This window comes from Sorghum bicolor, chromosome 10 (genome assembly GCF_000003195.3).
Source record: "Sorghum bicolor cultivar BTx623 chromosome 10, Sorghum_bicolor_NCBIv3, whole genome shotgun sequence".
NCBI lineage: Eukaryota > Viridiplantae > Streptophyta > Magnoliopsida > Poales > Poaceae > Sorghum > Sorghum bicolor.
Genome location: NC_012879.2, coordinates 6,308,471 through 6,325,591, shown reverse-complemented (window position 1 = coordinate 6,325,591; position 17,121 = coordinate 6,308,471). Strand labels below are relative to the sequence as shown.

General features: G+C 41.0%; 2 protein-coding genes across 2 annotated transcripts; both read right to left on the bottom strand.

The window, feature by feature from the left end:
- LOC8077319 (ferredoxin-thioredoxin reductase catalytic chain, chloroplastic) lies at nt 6,664–9,388 on the bottom strand. Its single transcript, XM_002436610.2, has 6 exons — nt 9,030–9,388; nt 8,812–8,936; nt 7,692–7,741; nt 7,519–7,590; nt 7,057–7,117; nt 6,664–6,929 (listed from the first exon to the last, which is right to left on the bottom strand). The coding sequence occupies exons 1-6, from the start codon at nt 9,139–9,141 to the stop codon at nt 6,885–6,887; spliced, it is 465 nt and encodes a 154-aa protein (XP_002436655.1). The 5' UTR covers nt 9,142–9,388; the 3' UTR covers nt 6,664–6,884.
- On the bottom strand, nt 10,154–15,484 carry LOC8070746 (fatty-acid-binding protein 2). The gene is made up of 11 exons (XM_002436609.2): nt 15,210–15,484; nt 13,916–14,519; nt 13,586–13,796; nt 13,108–13,183; nt 12,900–13,002; nt 12,217–12,285; nt 12,086–12,122; nt 11,919–11,993; nt 11,374–11,425; nt 11,245–11,289; nt 10,154–10,578 (listed from the first exon to the last, which is right to left on the bottom strand). Exons 2-11 carry the CDS (start codon nt 14,428–14,430, stop codon nt 10,481–10,483), a joined length of 1,281 nt encoding a protein of 426 aa, XP_002436654.2. The 5' UTR covers nt 14,431–14,519; nt 15,210–15,484; the 3' UTR covers nt 10,154–10,480.

Here is a 17,121-nt window from a genome sequence, read left to right as displayed (position 1 = left end):
AACTCTAGTTGTAAATGTCACTTCCATTTAGAAACTACTTTAAATCTCTTTTATGATGTGAGTCTTTTAGATATCTTCCATTTTACTTTATTTTGTGCAAGAAGTTAAACTTTGTGTGTAGTATATACATATACATATACATACACACACACACACACACACACACACACACACATATATATATATATATATATATATATGTAACTTGCTTTTTTTAATGGAAGAGATATCTATCGCTAGAGTTCTCTATCTGGATCACACGTTGACCTAAGGTACGTTCTAGATGTATAATAAAGGCTTTCATCGATCTTTATTAACCCATTCACTAATTTGCTAAAGTGATGAGTATGCCAACAACACAAGAAAGCTGCAAAGCCGATGCAGATGCAAATATTGATTTACGATTAAACTTAGCACCAATTGTAACGAATTATTCATATATGATATATACCATTATTATACAAAAGTGATCCAAGAAATACTCATATATTAATTCTCTATCTCTATCTCTATCTCTATCTCTATCTATATTTATATCTATATCTATATCTATATCTATATCTATATCTATATCTATATCTATATCTATATCTATATCTATATCTATATCTATATCTATATCTATATCTATATCTATATCTATATCTATATGTATATCTATATGTATATCTATATCTATATCTATATCTATATCTATATCTATATCTATATCTATATCTATACTCATATTAATTACTTATCTCTATACTATATCTATATATAATACTCACATATTAATTCTCTATATCTATAACTCTCTTATGAACTTAATTAATTCACTTGATGTCAGCAATTCACATCACCCCACTAACTATCCATAACATCTCCCACTAATTAATAGCCATATTATTCCACTAACTTCTAGTATTTTAATTGTAAGCCAACCACATACACCATACTTAATTTTATTTCGAATTCTTTGCAAATGCCCTCATAATAACGCGTGGGGTATATTCTAGTTACCAAAACATTATATGAAATAACATTGGTGGATATGAAAAGCAGGATGTTGGAGCAAATTGTATGAAAGATATGAACTATTGCATCAAGTTTGGGATATATATCTCTCTAGGTTATAGCGTTAACCAACCAATGAACAAAAGATGTACAATAAACACTAACGAAGCCAATGACTAGAATAAGACGTGAGAGTAAAAAATGGGTGAGAAGAGTGTAAGCTAATTTGCATAAAAAAAACTGAAATGATACATTAGCCGAGCACTTTACAGTTTACACGGATTACCTTGTAAGATGTATCATCAACACTACCTTGCAAAAAAGGGAATCACCCTTATTCCTCCTAGCGACTTTATTTCTTGTCGTTATTTGTGTAAACCTGCATTGCAACACACGTTATTAGACTAGGTCCACAGCATTTTGGAGCACTACAGTACTAGTTGTATATACGATCAAAGCCCGCAGGTTCCCAACATCTTGTGCAGCACGCTGTCCTTTGCGCATGCCTTCTAGCGGCACCCGTGGTCCAATGCCCCTCAAGACACAAACCCAAACACCAACCTTCTCTACCTCCAAGAGTCCAGGGTCCAGTCCAAGCTTTCTCATTGGTTGGCATTTAGCCATGCATGGAGCGCTGAAATTGCCAAGTGGCCAAGCTCTCTCAGATATATATATATATATATATATATATATATATATATATATATATATATATATATATATATATATATATATATATATATATATATATATATATATATAATCGAGGCAAGAGCTCGTCAGCAAATAAAGCTCTGAAACACTCTCGAAACTAAGCACAGGATTCACCCCATAGTAGAAGGTATGCATGATTGCATGGGTAGAGGGTAATGGGTAACGGAGTCCTTACAAAGTAGCTAGTCTTGGAAATGAAAGGATCGATGGCCCACTGGGGGGAGATTTGGAATGAAATGCTTTGCTGAAGGGAAGACAATGGCCGGATCAGGTTTGCCGCTAGCTGCCGGCAGGTGCTGACAGCAGTGACTACCAGGTGGGTGGAGAGAGGACAGACGATGAGATCCCTCGAGCCGAGCTAGCCAATTTTATCAGCTTCTTTAATCGCTGCATGTACGCCAGGCACATGCGGGTGCCGCCGGCTGCGTCGCGCTCCGGCTCTGCAAGAAGGGGAAAAAAAAATCAATGCGAGCGCTAGCTCCCCGCGCTGATCCTGAGCTCGTGGCGTCGGAGGGAGAAAGTGGATGCGGGTCAGGGGAGCAAAACGGGCAGAGGCAGACCATGCATGGTGTGCGTCGCCAACTCCCATCCTGCGTCTGTTCCCAAGAGTCAAGACATGCTTCAGTTAGGCCAGTCTGGGAGTTTCACCGGGATGTCATGCATATTTATTAGAGCGCCATGTCAGTAAAATTGCACTTTTTGCATGAAACGAAGAGGAGAGAGAAGGAAGTAGTTTCACCATGGTGAAACTCCGCGGGCGTTGTTTCCCACGCGGTGAAATGAGATGAAATCCCCATTGAGGGCTAAATCGTTTCACCATCTTACATGTGATCCAATCATTTTGCAGTAATTAAATGCTTTGCCCAGTCTAGAAAACGTCAAGATGAAACTCATGCATTGTGGAGGTTATTTCATTATTCGTTTTATTGATGCCTTGTCAGTGAATTTGTTTTGGAAATAGTGCATTGAAACAGACCACTGAGACTGACCTTAGGCAATGTTAATGTTGACTGCCGCAGCAATGCAACAGCCGATCAAATGTTCAGTGAAGTGTACTAGTGCTTTGTTAAACTCTGTGCTAACGTGGTACTCCCTTTGTCCTACAAGAGAAGTAAGGAAAATAGAAAAAAATATAATACTCTTTTCATCATAAAATGAGTGACGTTTTTTACTTTTCAGACATCATGTTTGGTTGTTCATCTTATTCGAAAATTTCTATAAAGTATAAAATAAATAAATAATTACTCCCTCTATTCTGGTTTGTTAGGCGTTTTTACGTTTTGGAGTTAGTCTGCTATGTTAGGCGTCAATGCTTTGGAATACTCGCGCAGTAAATGGACTTCCATGGCGCTGGGTGAGAATACAAAGCATTTGCATGCATGCGACTCCAAGAGACGTGGGTTATGACGAAAACTCTTGCCGCGCGATTCGGAAAAAATACGAAACTACTCCGGCTATACACGCGCGCTCGAGGAAGATGGATCGGTTCAGCTTCTCCGGCTGCGTGGCAGCTTCATGCATTTAATCCCCGTAATCACCGTACTCTGTGCTGCATGTATTAATGTGTGTGTTTATTACTCTCCTTGGTATCTGAGATTTTGTTGATATGCCTAACAAACCAGAATGGAGGGAGTACTAAAGTATACTTAATGATAAAATAAGTTATAATAAAAAAGATAATATTTAGACAAAAAATTTGGATAAAACAGATAGTCAAACAAGATGTCTCAAAGCAGACAAAGGGAGTACACGAGAAGGTGAGAGATAGAGACGATTGAGAAGAGAGAAATATGTATTAAGAAAAGACTAAAAGAGAAATGTGTATTGGAAAATGAAAATGTCAAGTATTTTGAGATAAAATTTGAATTATATAAGGTCTTCTGTTATGAGACAGAGGAGAGAAATACTAATATCGAACATGGTGTGATTTTTAGGCCAACTAACCCATGCTCATGCTTTGTTTAGTTCCAAAATTTTTTAGACCAAAAGCAAATTATTTTACATTTTCGTGTTTTGAAAATAAACGTGGTCAAAAAAAATTCGGTCCCAAACTGTACAGTCCCAAACAGAGGCATTAAATAGGGGTTGTTTGTGTCCCTGTTTTGCAAAATGTTTTGAAACTAAACATCAAAATCAAAAAAAAATGGTGCAAAATTTTTTGTGGGTTTTGGGGTTTTTGCAAAAAAAAAAAAACAGGGACTAAACAGCCCCTTGTTTGTTTAACCTAGCTAGATATTCACTCTATTATGTAGTAATACAGAGCCCTTGATTGATCTCGAGTTAGTTATTCAAGGGCTAGAAATCTAAGATCGTTAGCCAGCCAGGTGAGCAGACAAAGTGTGGGTTTGTAGACATGATCCAGGATATATGGGAGTGTGTGTTCTTGGACCCGTTGGTTGAATGAAGGCCATGCACTCATCATGGCTCTGGGTCATGCCTGTGAGGCTCAGACATCGGAGGTGACCACTGAAAAATACTCCTACACGCTGCTGGCCGGCGTGTTCGAGTTATGCACTGGCCAAGTCTTTTTTTTTTTTTGGCTCAGCAGCTCATATCTGCTAGCGAAGTTACCTTTTTTGTTCTTCAATCACAAGCATCGCAACATTTTCACACGAAATGAACCTTGTGCTTGTGAAACCCGTCCACCAAATTCGACTATAGTCCGTATGTACATTCTTGTTAAATTGAACAAATATTACTTCAACTCAAAATATTTGTATCAACAATTGAAGACGGTCTTCAATCTGTTGACACCAATGCTTTGAGTTAGTCTAACAAGAACGTATTAAGCAAGACTGTCCCTTCGCACAGGTTACTTGTCAGGGCAGTGCTCTGTTTGCTGGAGTGTCACTACATCATACTGGTGTTGTGCGAGTACTTCAATTACAAAAATCACATATAGCACCTGCACACGAGCTAAGCCTGCTATGGTTGAGTACAAGTCATTCATGTGTACCTTATTTTGAGCCTTGTGGTCATGAAACTGCCAATAAGGTGTTATATGTCTTGTTCTTATTAACACTTACCTATATTACAACTCAAAATAAGGATGCAAGTCCGTACCAATGATGTTTTTTTGGGGGGGGGGGGGGGGGAGGAGGATCAGCTAACTAAATTATGATAACATGGCATTCTCGTTCATTTTCCTCACTTAAATAAAGTAAAATATCATTCTAGTTTATTTAAGCAAGTTTTTGGATTGATCCAGTGAAGAACAATTAGAACTTACATCCCTAACTCAAAACATTCATGTCAGCTAATTGTAACCAATTAGTGTGAGAAGGAGAAGCACCGCACACATGTGAAGTCCATCTTGGATGATCCCATCGAGGCACACACATTGATATGGCTTTTGTGATTCCATCACCATCTTGGCCACCAACACATATTCTTCCACAGTGCCACCATCGTGAAAACTTTCAATTTTTGAGCGACTATTGTTGGAATTGACATGGACTATTCCATTTGGTTGTTTCCTCTTCATTGGCGTCAATAGTGATTTTACTTTCCGGCGAGGAACAGGAAAAAAGCTTGAAAAAATCAAATAGGACCAAGAGGGGGTGAGTAGGAGTTCTACTGTAGGACCACCTAAAACTAAAAACATAAACTAAAAAACAAGTCAGGCAACTTGCTCCACAACTTCATGGAGTATTAGCAGAAATCCCAAGATTACCCATAAGTTGACTGACAAGTGCTCACAACCTTGTAGAAAATTAGATTAGTAAATTCCTAGGTTCCTTCAAATCAATAGAAAAGTAGATCAGGACCTGACCGTTAAATACTACAACACAAGGCAAGAACAAGAGAAAGAGTTGTGATTTGAGAGAAAGAAACAAACACACAAGGCACAAGATTTAACTCATGATTCAGCCCTACTACCAAGATATGCCTATGTCCACGTGATTGAGAAAGTCATAAAGATTTAGGTCTCTTCGAACACTATCCACATTGTAAGTCTATGTAAAGGTATCCCTCTTGATTGTATGACATCTCATACTCAATTATAAGCATAAGAGAAAAATTTTAGAACAATTATCTTTATGTTCCATCCTTGCGTTTCCATTAGAGGAGACGTTAAGCACATGTAAGTCCTATTCTTCTGTCCTTAGAACCTATTCATATCTCAATATATGTATTAGTCCCATACTTAGGCCTTGTTTAGTTCACCAAAAAACCAAAAACTTTTCAAGATTTTCCGTCACATCGAATCTTAGAGCACATTCGTGAAGCATTAGATATAGACGAAAACAAAAACTAACTACAGAGTTTGCCCGTAAATCACGAGATGAATTTTTTGAGCTTAGTTAATCCATGATTGGATAATATTTATCAAATAGAAACAAAAATGCTACGTTACCGAAATCTTTTCGGAACTAAACAAGGCCTTAAGTGGTCATCAACACACACACACACACAAAAAAAAACGTAATTGAGCTGCACGGCTGCGTGGGGTACTTCGCAAGTTCGCACAACTGCACAAGGACACGGCGCCACGACCACGCTTCACTAGTCATAGTCACTACACACGCCTAAGGGAAGGGTCACGGGCTGCAATGTGCCCCCATGACATGGCTTTCCAATGGCTGCTGTGATTGCGAGGAGGTCGCACTGTCGCAGCCCAAGCAGTGGGCAGTGTAGCAGCCCATCTTACACATGGCTCCACCTTTAATCATACTCCCACCATCCATAAATAACTATCATCTTATATCTCTAAATAAATTTATTAAAGAAACTAGATTCAAAGATCTTTCCAATAATACTAATTATATAATATAAATATTAATATCTTTTAATATATATTTAGTCAATGTTGTTTCTTGAAAAACACAAATGACAGATAGAGGAAGTATTCAACACTGGAGGCTAGAGTCCCATTCTCTTCTTAGCGTGTTTACGGTGTGAGTCTATTGGTCCAAGTTGTACCCAATAAAAAAAAAATCAAGTAACACAGGATTAGCAGAAAGAGAGAGAGAGAAAATCAATTCACGAAATGGAGCCCAGGTACAATAAAAGGCTAAAAGCAGTTCATATCATCGACAGCCTTGCAAGTGCTGTTTACTGCACATTTTATGAAAGATTTCCTGACGGATATCTTATAGATGCTACTTAAGTACATATACATATAAAAAAAACTACTAGCTGTCAAGTAAACATTTCGTGAAAAATACAAGGGGTTAGAACTTCGATGTCGCCTCTTTGATCTCCTCCAAGGAGATAACCTGCCACAGGTAATCAAGTATTCAACAAAATTCATTATTCCCGGGGGATTTGCACCGAACATATCATGGTTCATGGATGCAGATATCAGAGACAAGAAAGCATTGATAGTATGGAAAAGGGGCATGCCTGGTCCTTCCCAGCAAAGTCATTATCCGGAGTAAGAAAAAGCATACAGTGGCATTCCTTCCTGCAGAAGTAGATCGCTCACATAAGAAATTATGCTTCCAGACACAATGTTTGTTGTTTATGATTTTCCTTTCAAGGGAAGAGAACTAGAAAATACATTCCCCAAATTATCTAGCAGATTTTGTAATAAAAAATGGATACATGGCAGGCTGGAGTTTGCAGTTTTTCAAGGAATATGCCTTCGTAACCAATTGTTATGCTGTTATTGCTGTGGGGTTGGAGCAGAGATTAGCTGGCCAGTTATTCATATGGTACGGCAAGTGAAAAAGAACCTCAGCCTGTTTTGCAACAGTACAGGCACAGTACTATATCTATAACTTTGAACATAAAACAGTGCTGCCAAAGTATTTTCTCTATGCACTATCATAGAAAAATAGCTGGAAGTGTAGTTCATAAACACACCTCTCACGCATCGGGACGCATGGACAGTTCCAAAATCCTTGTGCTACCTCCGCAGCTTTGTCATCATAATGCCTGGTCAGATTTACAAGAAGTTACACACGAGGAAAAATAGTTGATACCCTGTATAAATAATGGATGAACAATTGAGGGGGGAAATACATAAGATAAATTACCTACAAGGGCATAGAGGAGCTCCGAGAGTGTCTCTGTGATCCGCAAGTCCCTGCAAACATGTTATAGGTCATACCCACAATGATGGAGACACAATAAGTATTCTCATTTGTGCTTTATCATCAAGAAGGAATTACAGAATTCCTATATACACCTATGATCAAGAAAAGGTGATGGTTGCTCTGAGGAACCAGAGTAGAGCACTTGCATTTAACATACCCATGTGCTTAGATATAAGCTTGCTGATTTATAATGGTAATGCAGTTGCTCCGTCCATTCCTAAAATGGCACTGAAGCTGATATCCTTAACCCTAAACTTCTTAATAGATCCTCTCCAACAAGTCATAGATACACTGCCCACAGGATGTGTGTGTTTTGGGTTGGGATCAAGAGAGGAAAAAAAATCATTCAGCATTACCACCGTCCTCAACCTGGTGGTGTCCTTATACACAATTGTTCACTTTGCATGTATTTAGAGCAATCTTATTTGCTATGAAATAAACTATCATTTTCGAATTGTATTTCTCTTTTGTTAACAAATGTTTACTAGGGATTTGGATGAATAAGCTGAGCCATATTGCGAGCACCTGATGCACATAAGCTGGCTGTGCAAAACAGCAGCTGAAGTTCAAGCCCTGCCATCTACTATCTAGACTCTCCTCTCCACAGTTACCATCTCATCAGGTTATAAATCAGGAGCTTAACCACCTGGGAGGATTACCACTACCAAGGAACATCTAGAACGAAGGCTGGGAGAATTAGTTCTCTCTAATCCATATTACTGTTCCTTTCTTTCAGCCTTATCGTTAGCATGAAGTAGCTTCTGTTCTTCCCCAGTGCGAGACCATAGTGCTATTCATGGCTTAACCTTAACCTGGATGTAACATTTTGTTAATTTCTAAGCCTTATACGACATCTATGTTGTCCCCCCAATCCGCTACTTTCCAGTCTAGATTGATATTCCCGGCCTTCGCTTTCTATTCTCCCCTAACATATATCCCAAAAACCTTGTGCTGGGATGCCAATACGCCTAAAGGTGGGCGTTAATCGGTGGATGTCCTTGATGTTGGGTCGAAGCATCACCTAGGAGGACGGTGTTGAGGACTATAGGACGGCACTGACCTTGATGACGACGGCAGTGACTGTCTTGTCGGCGCAGAAGAAGGTGTTGGAGCGGCGGGCGTACTGCTCGGAGAACTTACGCATGACCTCCACTGACTTGTCGTTGGAGGCATCCGCTCCTGCGGCTGCCCACAACAGATATCATATCAGTGAGGGGAGGGCAGAAATTGGAGGAGTCCGAGTCCTCCACGAATCTCGGGGGATCGGCGCGAACGTACCTTGAGCTCGGACGGCGCATCTGCGGGGACGTCCTCTACGCGCCGTCGACGACGACGACGGGCGGACGGGGAGCCCCCCGCACCCGACGGTGGTGGTGACGGTGGATGTCATCGCCGGCCGGCCGGTGCCCGCCCCGCCGATCTGGATGGAGTAGGCGGTGGTTGGGCGGAAGGGAACGGAGCGAGGGGAGCTGGAGAGTGAACGGTCCAGAGCGGAAACTGGTGAGGAGTGGAGCCTTGGAGAGCTCGGTCGGTGGAAGCAGCGTCAGATGGGGTGGATGAAGCAGCGGCGGCTGTGCCTGTGTGCCCTGTCCCCTATCTGTGGATAGAGAGGCGCGAGGCGGCGACAACGCGATGCGGGCGTAGGAAAAATATCCGGTGCTTCAATAGTTCTTTCAATCGTAAGACAGCGACTTTTTTTTTTGTCTTGTTTAGTTGGTAAAATTTTTTGTTTTTGGTACTGTAGCATTTCGTTTTTATTTGACAAACATTGTCCAATCACGGAGTAACTAGGCTCAAAAGATTTATCTCGCAAATTACAGGTAAACTGTCTAGTTAGTTTTTATTTTTGTTTATATTTAATGCTCCATGTATGCGACCAAAGATTCGGTGTGACGGAGAATCTTGAAAATTTTTGGGAACTAAACAAGGCCAAAAGAGAACAAAAGGAACAAACTGGAATATTTTTCAAGATAATGGATGGAAGAACGATATTTCGGGGCTCTAGATCAGGAGGGCATTGAAAATAGCTAGAGAAGCTGAAGCTATTTTGGTGAAGCTACAAATTGTGATTTGGTTTCGGATTCTCTGTTTTTTACTCAAAAACAAAAAATATTTGAAAGGAGCCTAAGTCGAAGAGAAGTCCTGCCGAACAGGTCCTAAGTCACAAGTTTATCATTTCTATTTTTCTTGTTCCTAATGTGGCCATTGTTTGAATTAAATTTCGTAGTTTGTTTGATGATAACATACTGTAATACTGTAGAATAAATTTTGTACTATCTAATATTTTATTTATGCAGTGTAGCGCTGACAGTAATAGCGCTTATACCTCTGTTTTATGTGGGGAGAATCGAGACCAAAGTAGCCAGGCACATTGAAACGCCAAACCCACCAACATGCCAATATGCAACAAAGATTTAAAGGTGTGCATCATTTTATGGAAGAAGCATATTCAATTTAATATTTTACAACTCCTGGCTCAATGGGAGCATTTACATGATACAGCAGCTACGAAGAGGCAAAAGGCCCATCCAATCCAAACAAAAAAAAAGAATGGGGGGGCCTAGCACAACTGAAGATGCTATCTTCCACATATACATTGGAGCTTTTGCCTGCTTTCTTTACAAGACACAGATCACTCTATATACTTGCAATGATTCTCGCCTATTTTCCCGCTCATACGAATCCTCCCTAACTGTACAGAAGAATGAAATAATCATCTTTCCCTTTCCTCAGCGTCTTCCAATGAGTCCGGCCACGTTCTGGGCAACAACTTTTTTGGCCTCCATTGAAATCGGTGAATCACCAATATACATGTCGAAGAAAGCCTCTGTTCATCAGACAAGAAACAGTTACAAAGGAACTGTACTATATTGTAAAGCTGCTCTAGTCATCTTAGATGCATGGCAAAACTTTAGCCATGCATACACAGCAAGCGCCCCATGACGTTTTTTGCCTAGTTTTGGGTCTCTTGGATCCCAAATACCAAAAGTTTAGCAGCCTAAGTTTTGCTCTTTTTTGCCCATGTTGTTTAGATCCATTTTGCCAAAAGATAGGCTAAATCAGCAAAGGTTTTGGCAAAAGAGGGGAATTAAACACCCCCTAATTTGTGATAGGAGCCACAGAAGCAGCAGCCTGCTGCGGCTTATCTGAGATTTCATATTGTCTTTCAGCACTTCCATATGTTCAGGGAATGGGAGTACAAGGAAAGCAAGGATACACGTTGTTCAAAGTAAATATCATTTTCCGTAAATATTTACTCGCTCAAATCTATCTAAATAATAGGCCGCTGTAGTTTTTTTTCTAAGTCAAACTCCTTTAACTTTGCCCATTAAATTATTTTCATTAAATCCTCCATGTAATATGTTTTGATAGTGCATTTATTTGTACTTGCAGATGTTAGCATATTTTTCTAAAACTTGGTGAAATTCAAGAAGTTTGACTTAAGTGAACTATAATTTGGAATAGAGGGAGTACTTAGCAAGTTTTTACTTACTGCAAAGATCTTTGCTCTGAACAGCACCGATTTGTTTCCCATCAACTGCATAGAAATGTTCTTGTCAAGGTGGATCCAATATTGCAGTGGAAACAGCTCAAAAGATTTTTGTGGGCATAAGGTACTTACTTTCTGTTATTAGTTTCCCATCTGATGTTTGACAGAAGTCAATCTTTGTACCCTGCAGTTATATTTACATGTTATCCTTATAGTAAAGCTGAGTACAAAGAACAGCTATAGACTGGGTAACATCATAACATTTTACCACTATACTCAAATCCAGAATTTGGCAAAATGAACCAAGGGATTTTTTTTTTCTGTATTATCAACCTACTAGAGATTTATAGGGCACAGTAATTATTTAGCTAGTTCTACTTGGTTGCAATATTGTTCAGACAGATTTTCTTTAATCTTCTTTATAAAAAATATCGTACTAATTGTAGGAACCGAGCCTATCTTAATTGATGGTAGGTGTGGTTTTACATCACTAGCCAGGTTTGAGTCCACTTGGACTCAAAATTTGGGAGCACATTTCTTCTTATTTACAATGCCACGTAGTTTCCTAGGTTGGTAAAGGTAAGTTTATTGCTACTGCAAGGAACAGAGGGTGTAGTTAATTAGTCAAGCGATCATGTTTAAACTTATAGAACCTCAAATGATGGATTAGACCTTACCGAAGGTATGGCGATATCTTCTGTGAAGTGAGAACCAAAGGTCTTCAAGCAGTGAAAGTCAGTGTTAGGATTTATCTGGTTGAAAGGAAATGCAGAAGACCTGTAAGTCAGTTCTACACTCGACATAACTAGAAAAGAATTGCAGTAGCAGCTGAGCCACAAAGTACCTTCTGCAGACGCAGGCCAAGGGACTTCTCAAACACGCTGCAAGAAACATAAAATGATTGTGAGTTTTGTCTTCAAAAGACAACATAATTTCGCTGAGAGCGAAGAATCATGACAGTTTTGTTTTTCTTACTCTCGCACTGCACCAACGCTAAGGCCATTGTAGTTAACCACCAACCTAACCCTCATATCAAGGTTTTCCCTGGAAAATACCAATACAAGTTTATTAGCATCAGAAGAAAACAGGATGAACAAGGAGAACTATTGTCCTACTCCAAAACAACAGATTCGATGTAAACATTCAGAATCTTACGGTATCTGCTTGTCCCCTAAACAAAAATCTGTACTCTGAGGATTAATAAGTGATTGTATATATGCAAATGAGGCTGTAAACTTTGCATGAGCACCTGTGTCACATACATTCTGACATGGATGACCTAATACAAATGCAGATATAAGCAGGAATGTATTTAATGATAACATATCAACTGATAGCAAGTATTGCTACCAGTAACCACCTAGCACAAAAAATATCCAGCTCAGTGGATGTTCCATATGCACCTTTGGTCTTACATTACTTAACAAGGGAGCTGAATTTTGTGCAGCCGCATTAGTCAGTGCTAGGCCTATGCATTTCCCAAAATGTATGGCCACCAAAAACTCACGTAGGGCCTGACTGGGAGATGAGATTTGCTCTAGAAATTTTAGGCTTTAGAACTAAATCCTAAGAAACAGATCCCAAAACCTCCTTTACAAACAGGACCTTGCGGTAAGCAACAAGTACAGAACTATCATGAAAATGATGTATCAATATACCTGAGAAGATCGCTATAGAAATCAGGGTTGTCCATCAGCTTGTCCGTTGGAAATGAAGCATACTTAGGACCCAGCTTCTCCTGGATAGAAGTCGGTTGCATATCTATAAGAAAATTTCATCAGTAGCAAAGAGAGGCTTGTCAAATAAGCAGTATTCACTGGCAAACTGATACATAACAGAACCAATTGAAAAAATTCTGTAACTCACATAAACCAAAAGCATACAGGTTCAGATTTTTGACCCTCATTACTCTCATGCCTTTGAAACCTATCCCAACAAGGACCTGAAGGTTTAATTATCAATGGAAACTGTCACAAGGAGGGATCAAAACGAAGAATTTTACAGAACTATATGAAAACTGAAAAGTAATATACCAAAACTGAAAGCTTTAAGTCAATGTTTCAAAACCATAAAAAAATTTGCATTGTGCAGATACTGGATGCATAACAGTATACAGTATATACAATTATGTAGACTTTAAGTTCTAAATTGTCAAAGAAGCAAGTTTCAATAGAAAAAAATCACAAACATGTACCCAGCTGGTACATTTATGTATTGATTGTTATACACCACTAGCTTGCATAACAATGAAAATGATTTAAAATGAAAAATTCTATATACGTAAGAAATAAAATCAATTCCACCGGAATAAGAGAAACTATGGTTTTAAGGAAAAGGAAAATACCGCTGCAGATGGACTGGAGTCATCTTCCAGAAATGCTGGGAATTTGATTCCAGTTTTTGGTTCAATTGGATCTTCTTGAAATATAGTACTAGGCACAGAAGGGCAAGCACAACTTAGGCCTTTTCCTTCTACATAAGGCTGATCAACAAGTCTTCGGATATCACTATCAATATTTCGCGATGCGATTGACTCGGCAAGCATCATTGGAGATCTTGTCCATTCAAAAATGGAAATCATCAGTTAACTAGAGATAACTATACAACAGAAAGAAACGAATAAGGAGAGTACATCACAAATACAAACAAAACTGTATTGGAGCATGGTCCTCACATATTTTCAAGTGGTGGTACGATAGCAGCAGCGCCGGCTAGAGTAAGAAGATTGGAGGCATGTTGCTGCTCATTCAATAGTCGCCCAATCGTTCCACTTGCAAGCCTAGCTAAAATTAGTTGTATTGCTTGCTCTTGTCTCACTAGAAAGCTGAACTGCAGTCTAGTCAACTTCTGCATGTGAGAACCCATTTGGTTGAAACGCAACTGACAAGATCTAGAACTGGTCGCTGCTACAGCTGCCAGCCAGCGCAAACTCTTAGGATCAGATGGTCTAGAAAGCCAGAAATAGAGAGCTCGGGAAAGCTTGTTGAGGCGATTGAAAGCTCCATGGACCATTACATTTCCTGAAGAACAAATCTTCCTATGATGTCTTAAAGAAGTACCCAGCACTGTACCAGCTTGTGAAAACAAATTCAATCCAAGATCATGAGACATTGGAAACTCTGGTTGGAACTTGTATGGGTATCCCCTGTCTATATCAAGATTGGATAGAATCAACTGACTGGGCTTCATTGTGAAATATCCTTCCAAAACACAGGCTTCTGAATGTAGGAGGTCTTTATATCAAGGTTGGGAATGTATGACAAGGAAAATTTAATGATCTGTCAATTGGAACAAAGTAAGCTGAATCAGATAAACAAGTTTTCACAGTAAGAAGGTGCAAGGAAATGACGCATATCATGTCAAACGAAATATTTAGCATAAGTTGCTGGAAATAAATCTATAAAGACAAAATACAATTCAACCTAGCTCTTGCTCTTGCTACTTTTCAGACCAGTCAACGATTAATAGGCTATATATGTAATAAAAAAGATTTGAAGAACAACTTGAATTCTGGCATGGTTGATTTGCAACATAGTCTCTCTACCGAAACAGGCCTTAATTGACAATTAAATCCAGAAAATTAAAAACAAATCCCTTTTGTTGATGAAACTAATCACACGAACCTATCACCGAAACAGAATGTGTGTTTGCATGTTATCAAGTATGTATACATTTTTTTAAGAACATAATGACAATTCAATCTGAATTACACTTCAAGCCGACAATTATGCCAGCCAAGCAAATATTTTTCCTCTACGAACAAAATCCCTCTAAGCTAACACCAACCACCCTGCCACCTCATTCCAACGACCAAAAAGATGGCTCTGATGACCAGCAATACTGTACAAAAGCATGCAATTTCCTCGCCACAGATCAACAACACGCCCTTAAAACCACCCGCATTCACATCTCCCCCATCACAAATGGAACAGCACCGATGCAAAAGCTCGAGCGATCACCAAACCAACCTGTCGGCTCCAAATCGGCCGGAGGGGAGACCGCGGCAAGAGCAGGCGAAGGAGGAGCAGGGGCAGGAACGGACTACCGCCTACGATCCACGCCTGGCTTGCTCGATCCCTCGGCGAATGGGATTGTTGCGGGATTCGGTCGCCGGACTAATCGACGCAGCAGACCAAACCCAAATCAGGAGGGAAAATGGGGAGGCGAAAAGGAACTACAGCTCTCCGGAACTTCCTTTGCCTCCCCAGGTCCGATTGCGCCCGCCCGCCCGCCCGCCGGCTCGCTCGCCGCGCCCTCGCCTCCCGTCCCGTGGGGTGAGAGGCGAAGAACGCGTGCAAGTGCTCCGACGACGTCTGCCTCCTCCTCCTCCTCCCCCCCCCCCCCCCCCCCCCCCCCTATAGGGCCCGGTAGCTTCCCTCCTTTACCTTTTCCCCGGACGGCCACACAAAAAATTCCTATTTTTATATGAAGTCCTCCTCACGTTCAAGTCTGGATCGGTTTTGGATAAGAGAAAGTAGTAGGGGGTCCAGAGCATTAGCTCCGGACCGTTCCGAGAAGGTGCTGGGGGGGCTGCACCGGGAACCGCGGGGATATTCCGCGGGATGATCGGACGGCCACCAGAGGCTCTGGGCGACTGTAAACAGGTTGGACGGCCGGACGGTTGATGTGACGTGTCCGGGGAATTTTTATTGCGCGCCGACCGCGGAGAGAAACACGGTCGTCGGCTGAAACACGTTTAAAATGGGCAGGTCTTTTGCTTCGACCACGTCGACAGACGACAGGTCCAAAGCTTTCGCGGGTAATTTGATTTTGATTTGTCTGTGCTTTGACTTTCTGTTTTCGAAACAGAAGACTATTATGCATGTGCCTACGCACATCCTGTCATTATGAAAATCTGCATATACATAGTTTAATAAAATTGATTACTGTTTTCCTTCCAATCATTGCAGGCTTGCGGCGGTTAGGAGAAGGAACGTCCTAGATTTCCAGTGGACTTTCTTGTAGTTGTAGGCAGCCACAGCCCTGATTTTGTCAGCTGTCACGCACAACTTCGACCGAGTCCTGCGAGCAATCAGCCTGGCCGTAGCCCGCGCATGTCATTTGTCCAGGACCAGGACTGATTATACGTCACTTTACAATCAGTACACTGAAGAAGCGAGTGATCTAGAATTTTTTTGTTCTTTTTGAGGGGAGCGAGTGATCTAGATGATTCGTCTCGGAATGAATCGTTTGATTACAAAGACGGTGTCAACGTGTCACTCGAAGAAGAGAGCGTTTTTTTTCCCCCGAGGAACAAGATCAACCACGTGTCCTGCCAGCCCACCAGCTCGGCCCGCGGAACGATTTTCTACCCGCTGAACTAGCCAGCAAACCCCACTCGGGCCCTCGTGTGGTGCTGGCCTAGTGCCTCGGCCCCCTAGCGGCCCGATACGAACAGAACAGAGATGGAAACCATCTGACAAGGCAGGCCTGTTGCTCGCGGAACCCAGCCCACCAACAACCCAGGTAAGGCCTTGTTTCGGATTCGCATCAATCCACGTGCGTTGGGTGGATTGGAGTGGAAATTGAACTAAATTCCACCCAATCTACTCCAACACACGTGGATTAAGGTGAATCTGACAACATCCAATCAAGGTCTAAAGCGAATCAGACAGACACTACGGCCGCGCAGCGCGTTGGAATTCGGAAAGGAGACGACGAGACGAGGGAAGCGACACGTCTCAGTTTCGCCCGTAGTCGCCGCCGCGGAGCGAGTTTATTTGTTTGTTTGGAAAGTTACAGTAAAAACAGGGGCGGATCTAAAGGGGGGGCTGCCGGGGCTATAGCCCCCCCTACCCTGTCCGAGCCAGTGGAGCCCCCCCTTAGCCCCCCATACAAGTTTGAGCCATTTTCTATAGGGAAGGAGGGGCTGGATGTATT

What these genes read in the sequence shown, in the direction of transcription:
- LOC8077319 (XM_002436610.2), bottom strand. Translation starts at nt 9,141, where the DNA reads ATGACATCCACCGTCACCACCACCGTCGGGTGCGGGGGGCTCCCCGTC. An exon ending in ATGCGCCGTCCGAGCTCAAG is followed by an intron (nt 8,937 to 9,029) that starts GTACGTTCGCGC and finishes TGTTGTGGGCAG; the next exon opens with CCGCAGGAGCGGATGCCTCC. An exon ending in TCACTGCCGTCGTCATCAAG is followed by an intron (nt 7,742 to 8,811) that starts GTCAGTGCCGTC and finishes ACATGTTTGCAG; the next exon opens with GGACTTGCGGATCACAGAGA.
- LOC8070746 (XM_002436609.2), bottom strand. Translation starts at nt 14,430, where the DNA reads ATGAAGCCCAGTCAGTTGATTCTATCCAATCTTGATATAGACAGGGGA. An exon ending in AGCGTTGGTGCAGTGCGAGA is followed by an intron (nt 12,123 to 12,216) that starts GTAAGAAAAACA and finishes TGTTTCTTGCAG; the next exon opens with CGTGTTTGAGAAGTCCCTTG. An exon ending in AAGATATCGCCATACCTTCG is followed by an intron (nt 11,426 to 11,918) that starts GTAAGGTCTAAT and finishes ATATAACTGCAG; the next exon opens with GGTACAAAGATTGACTTCTG.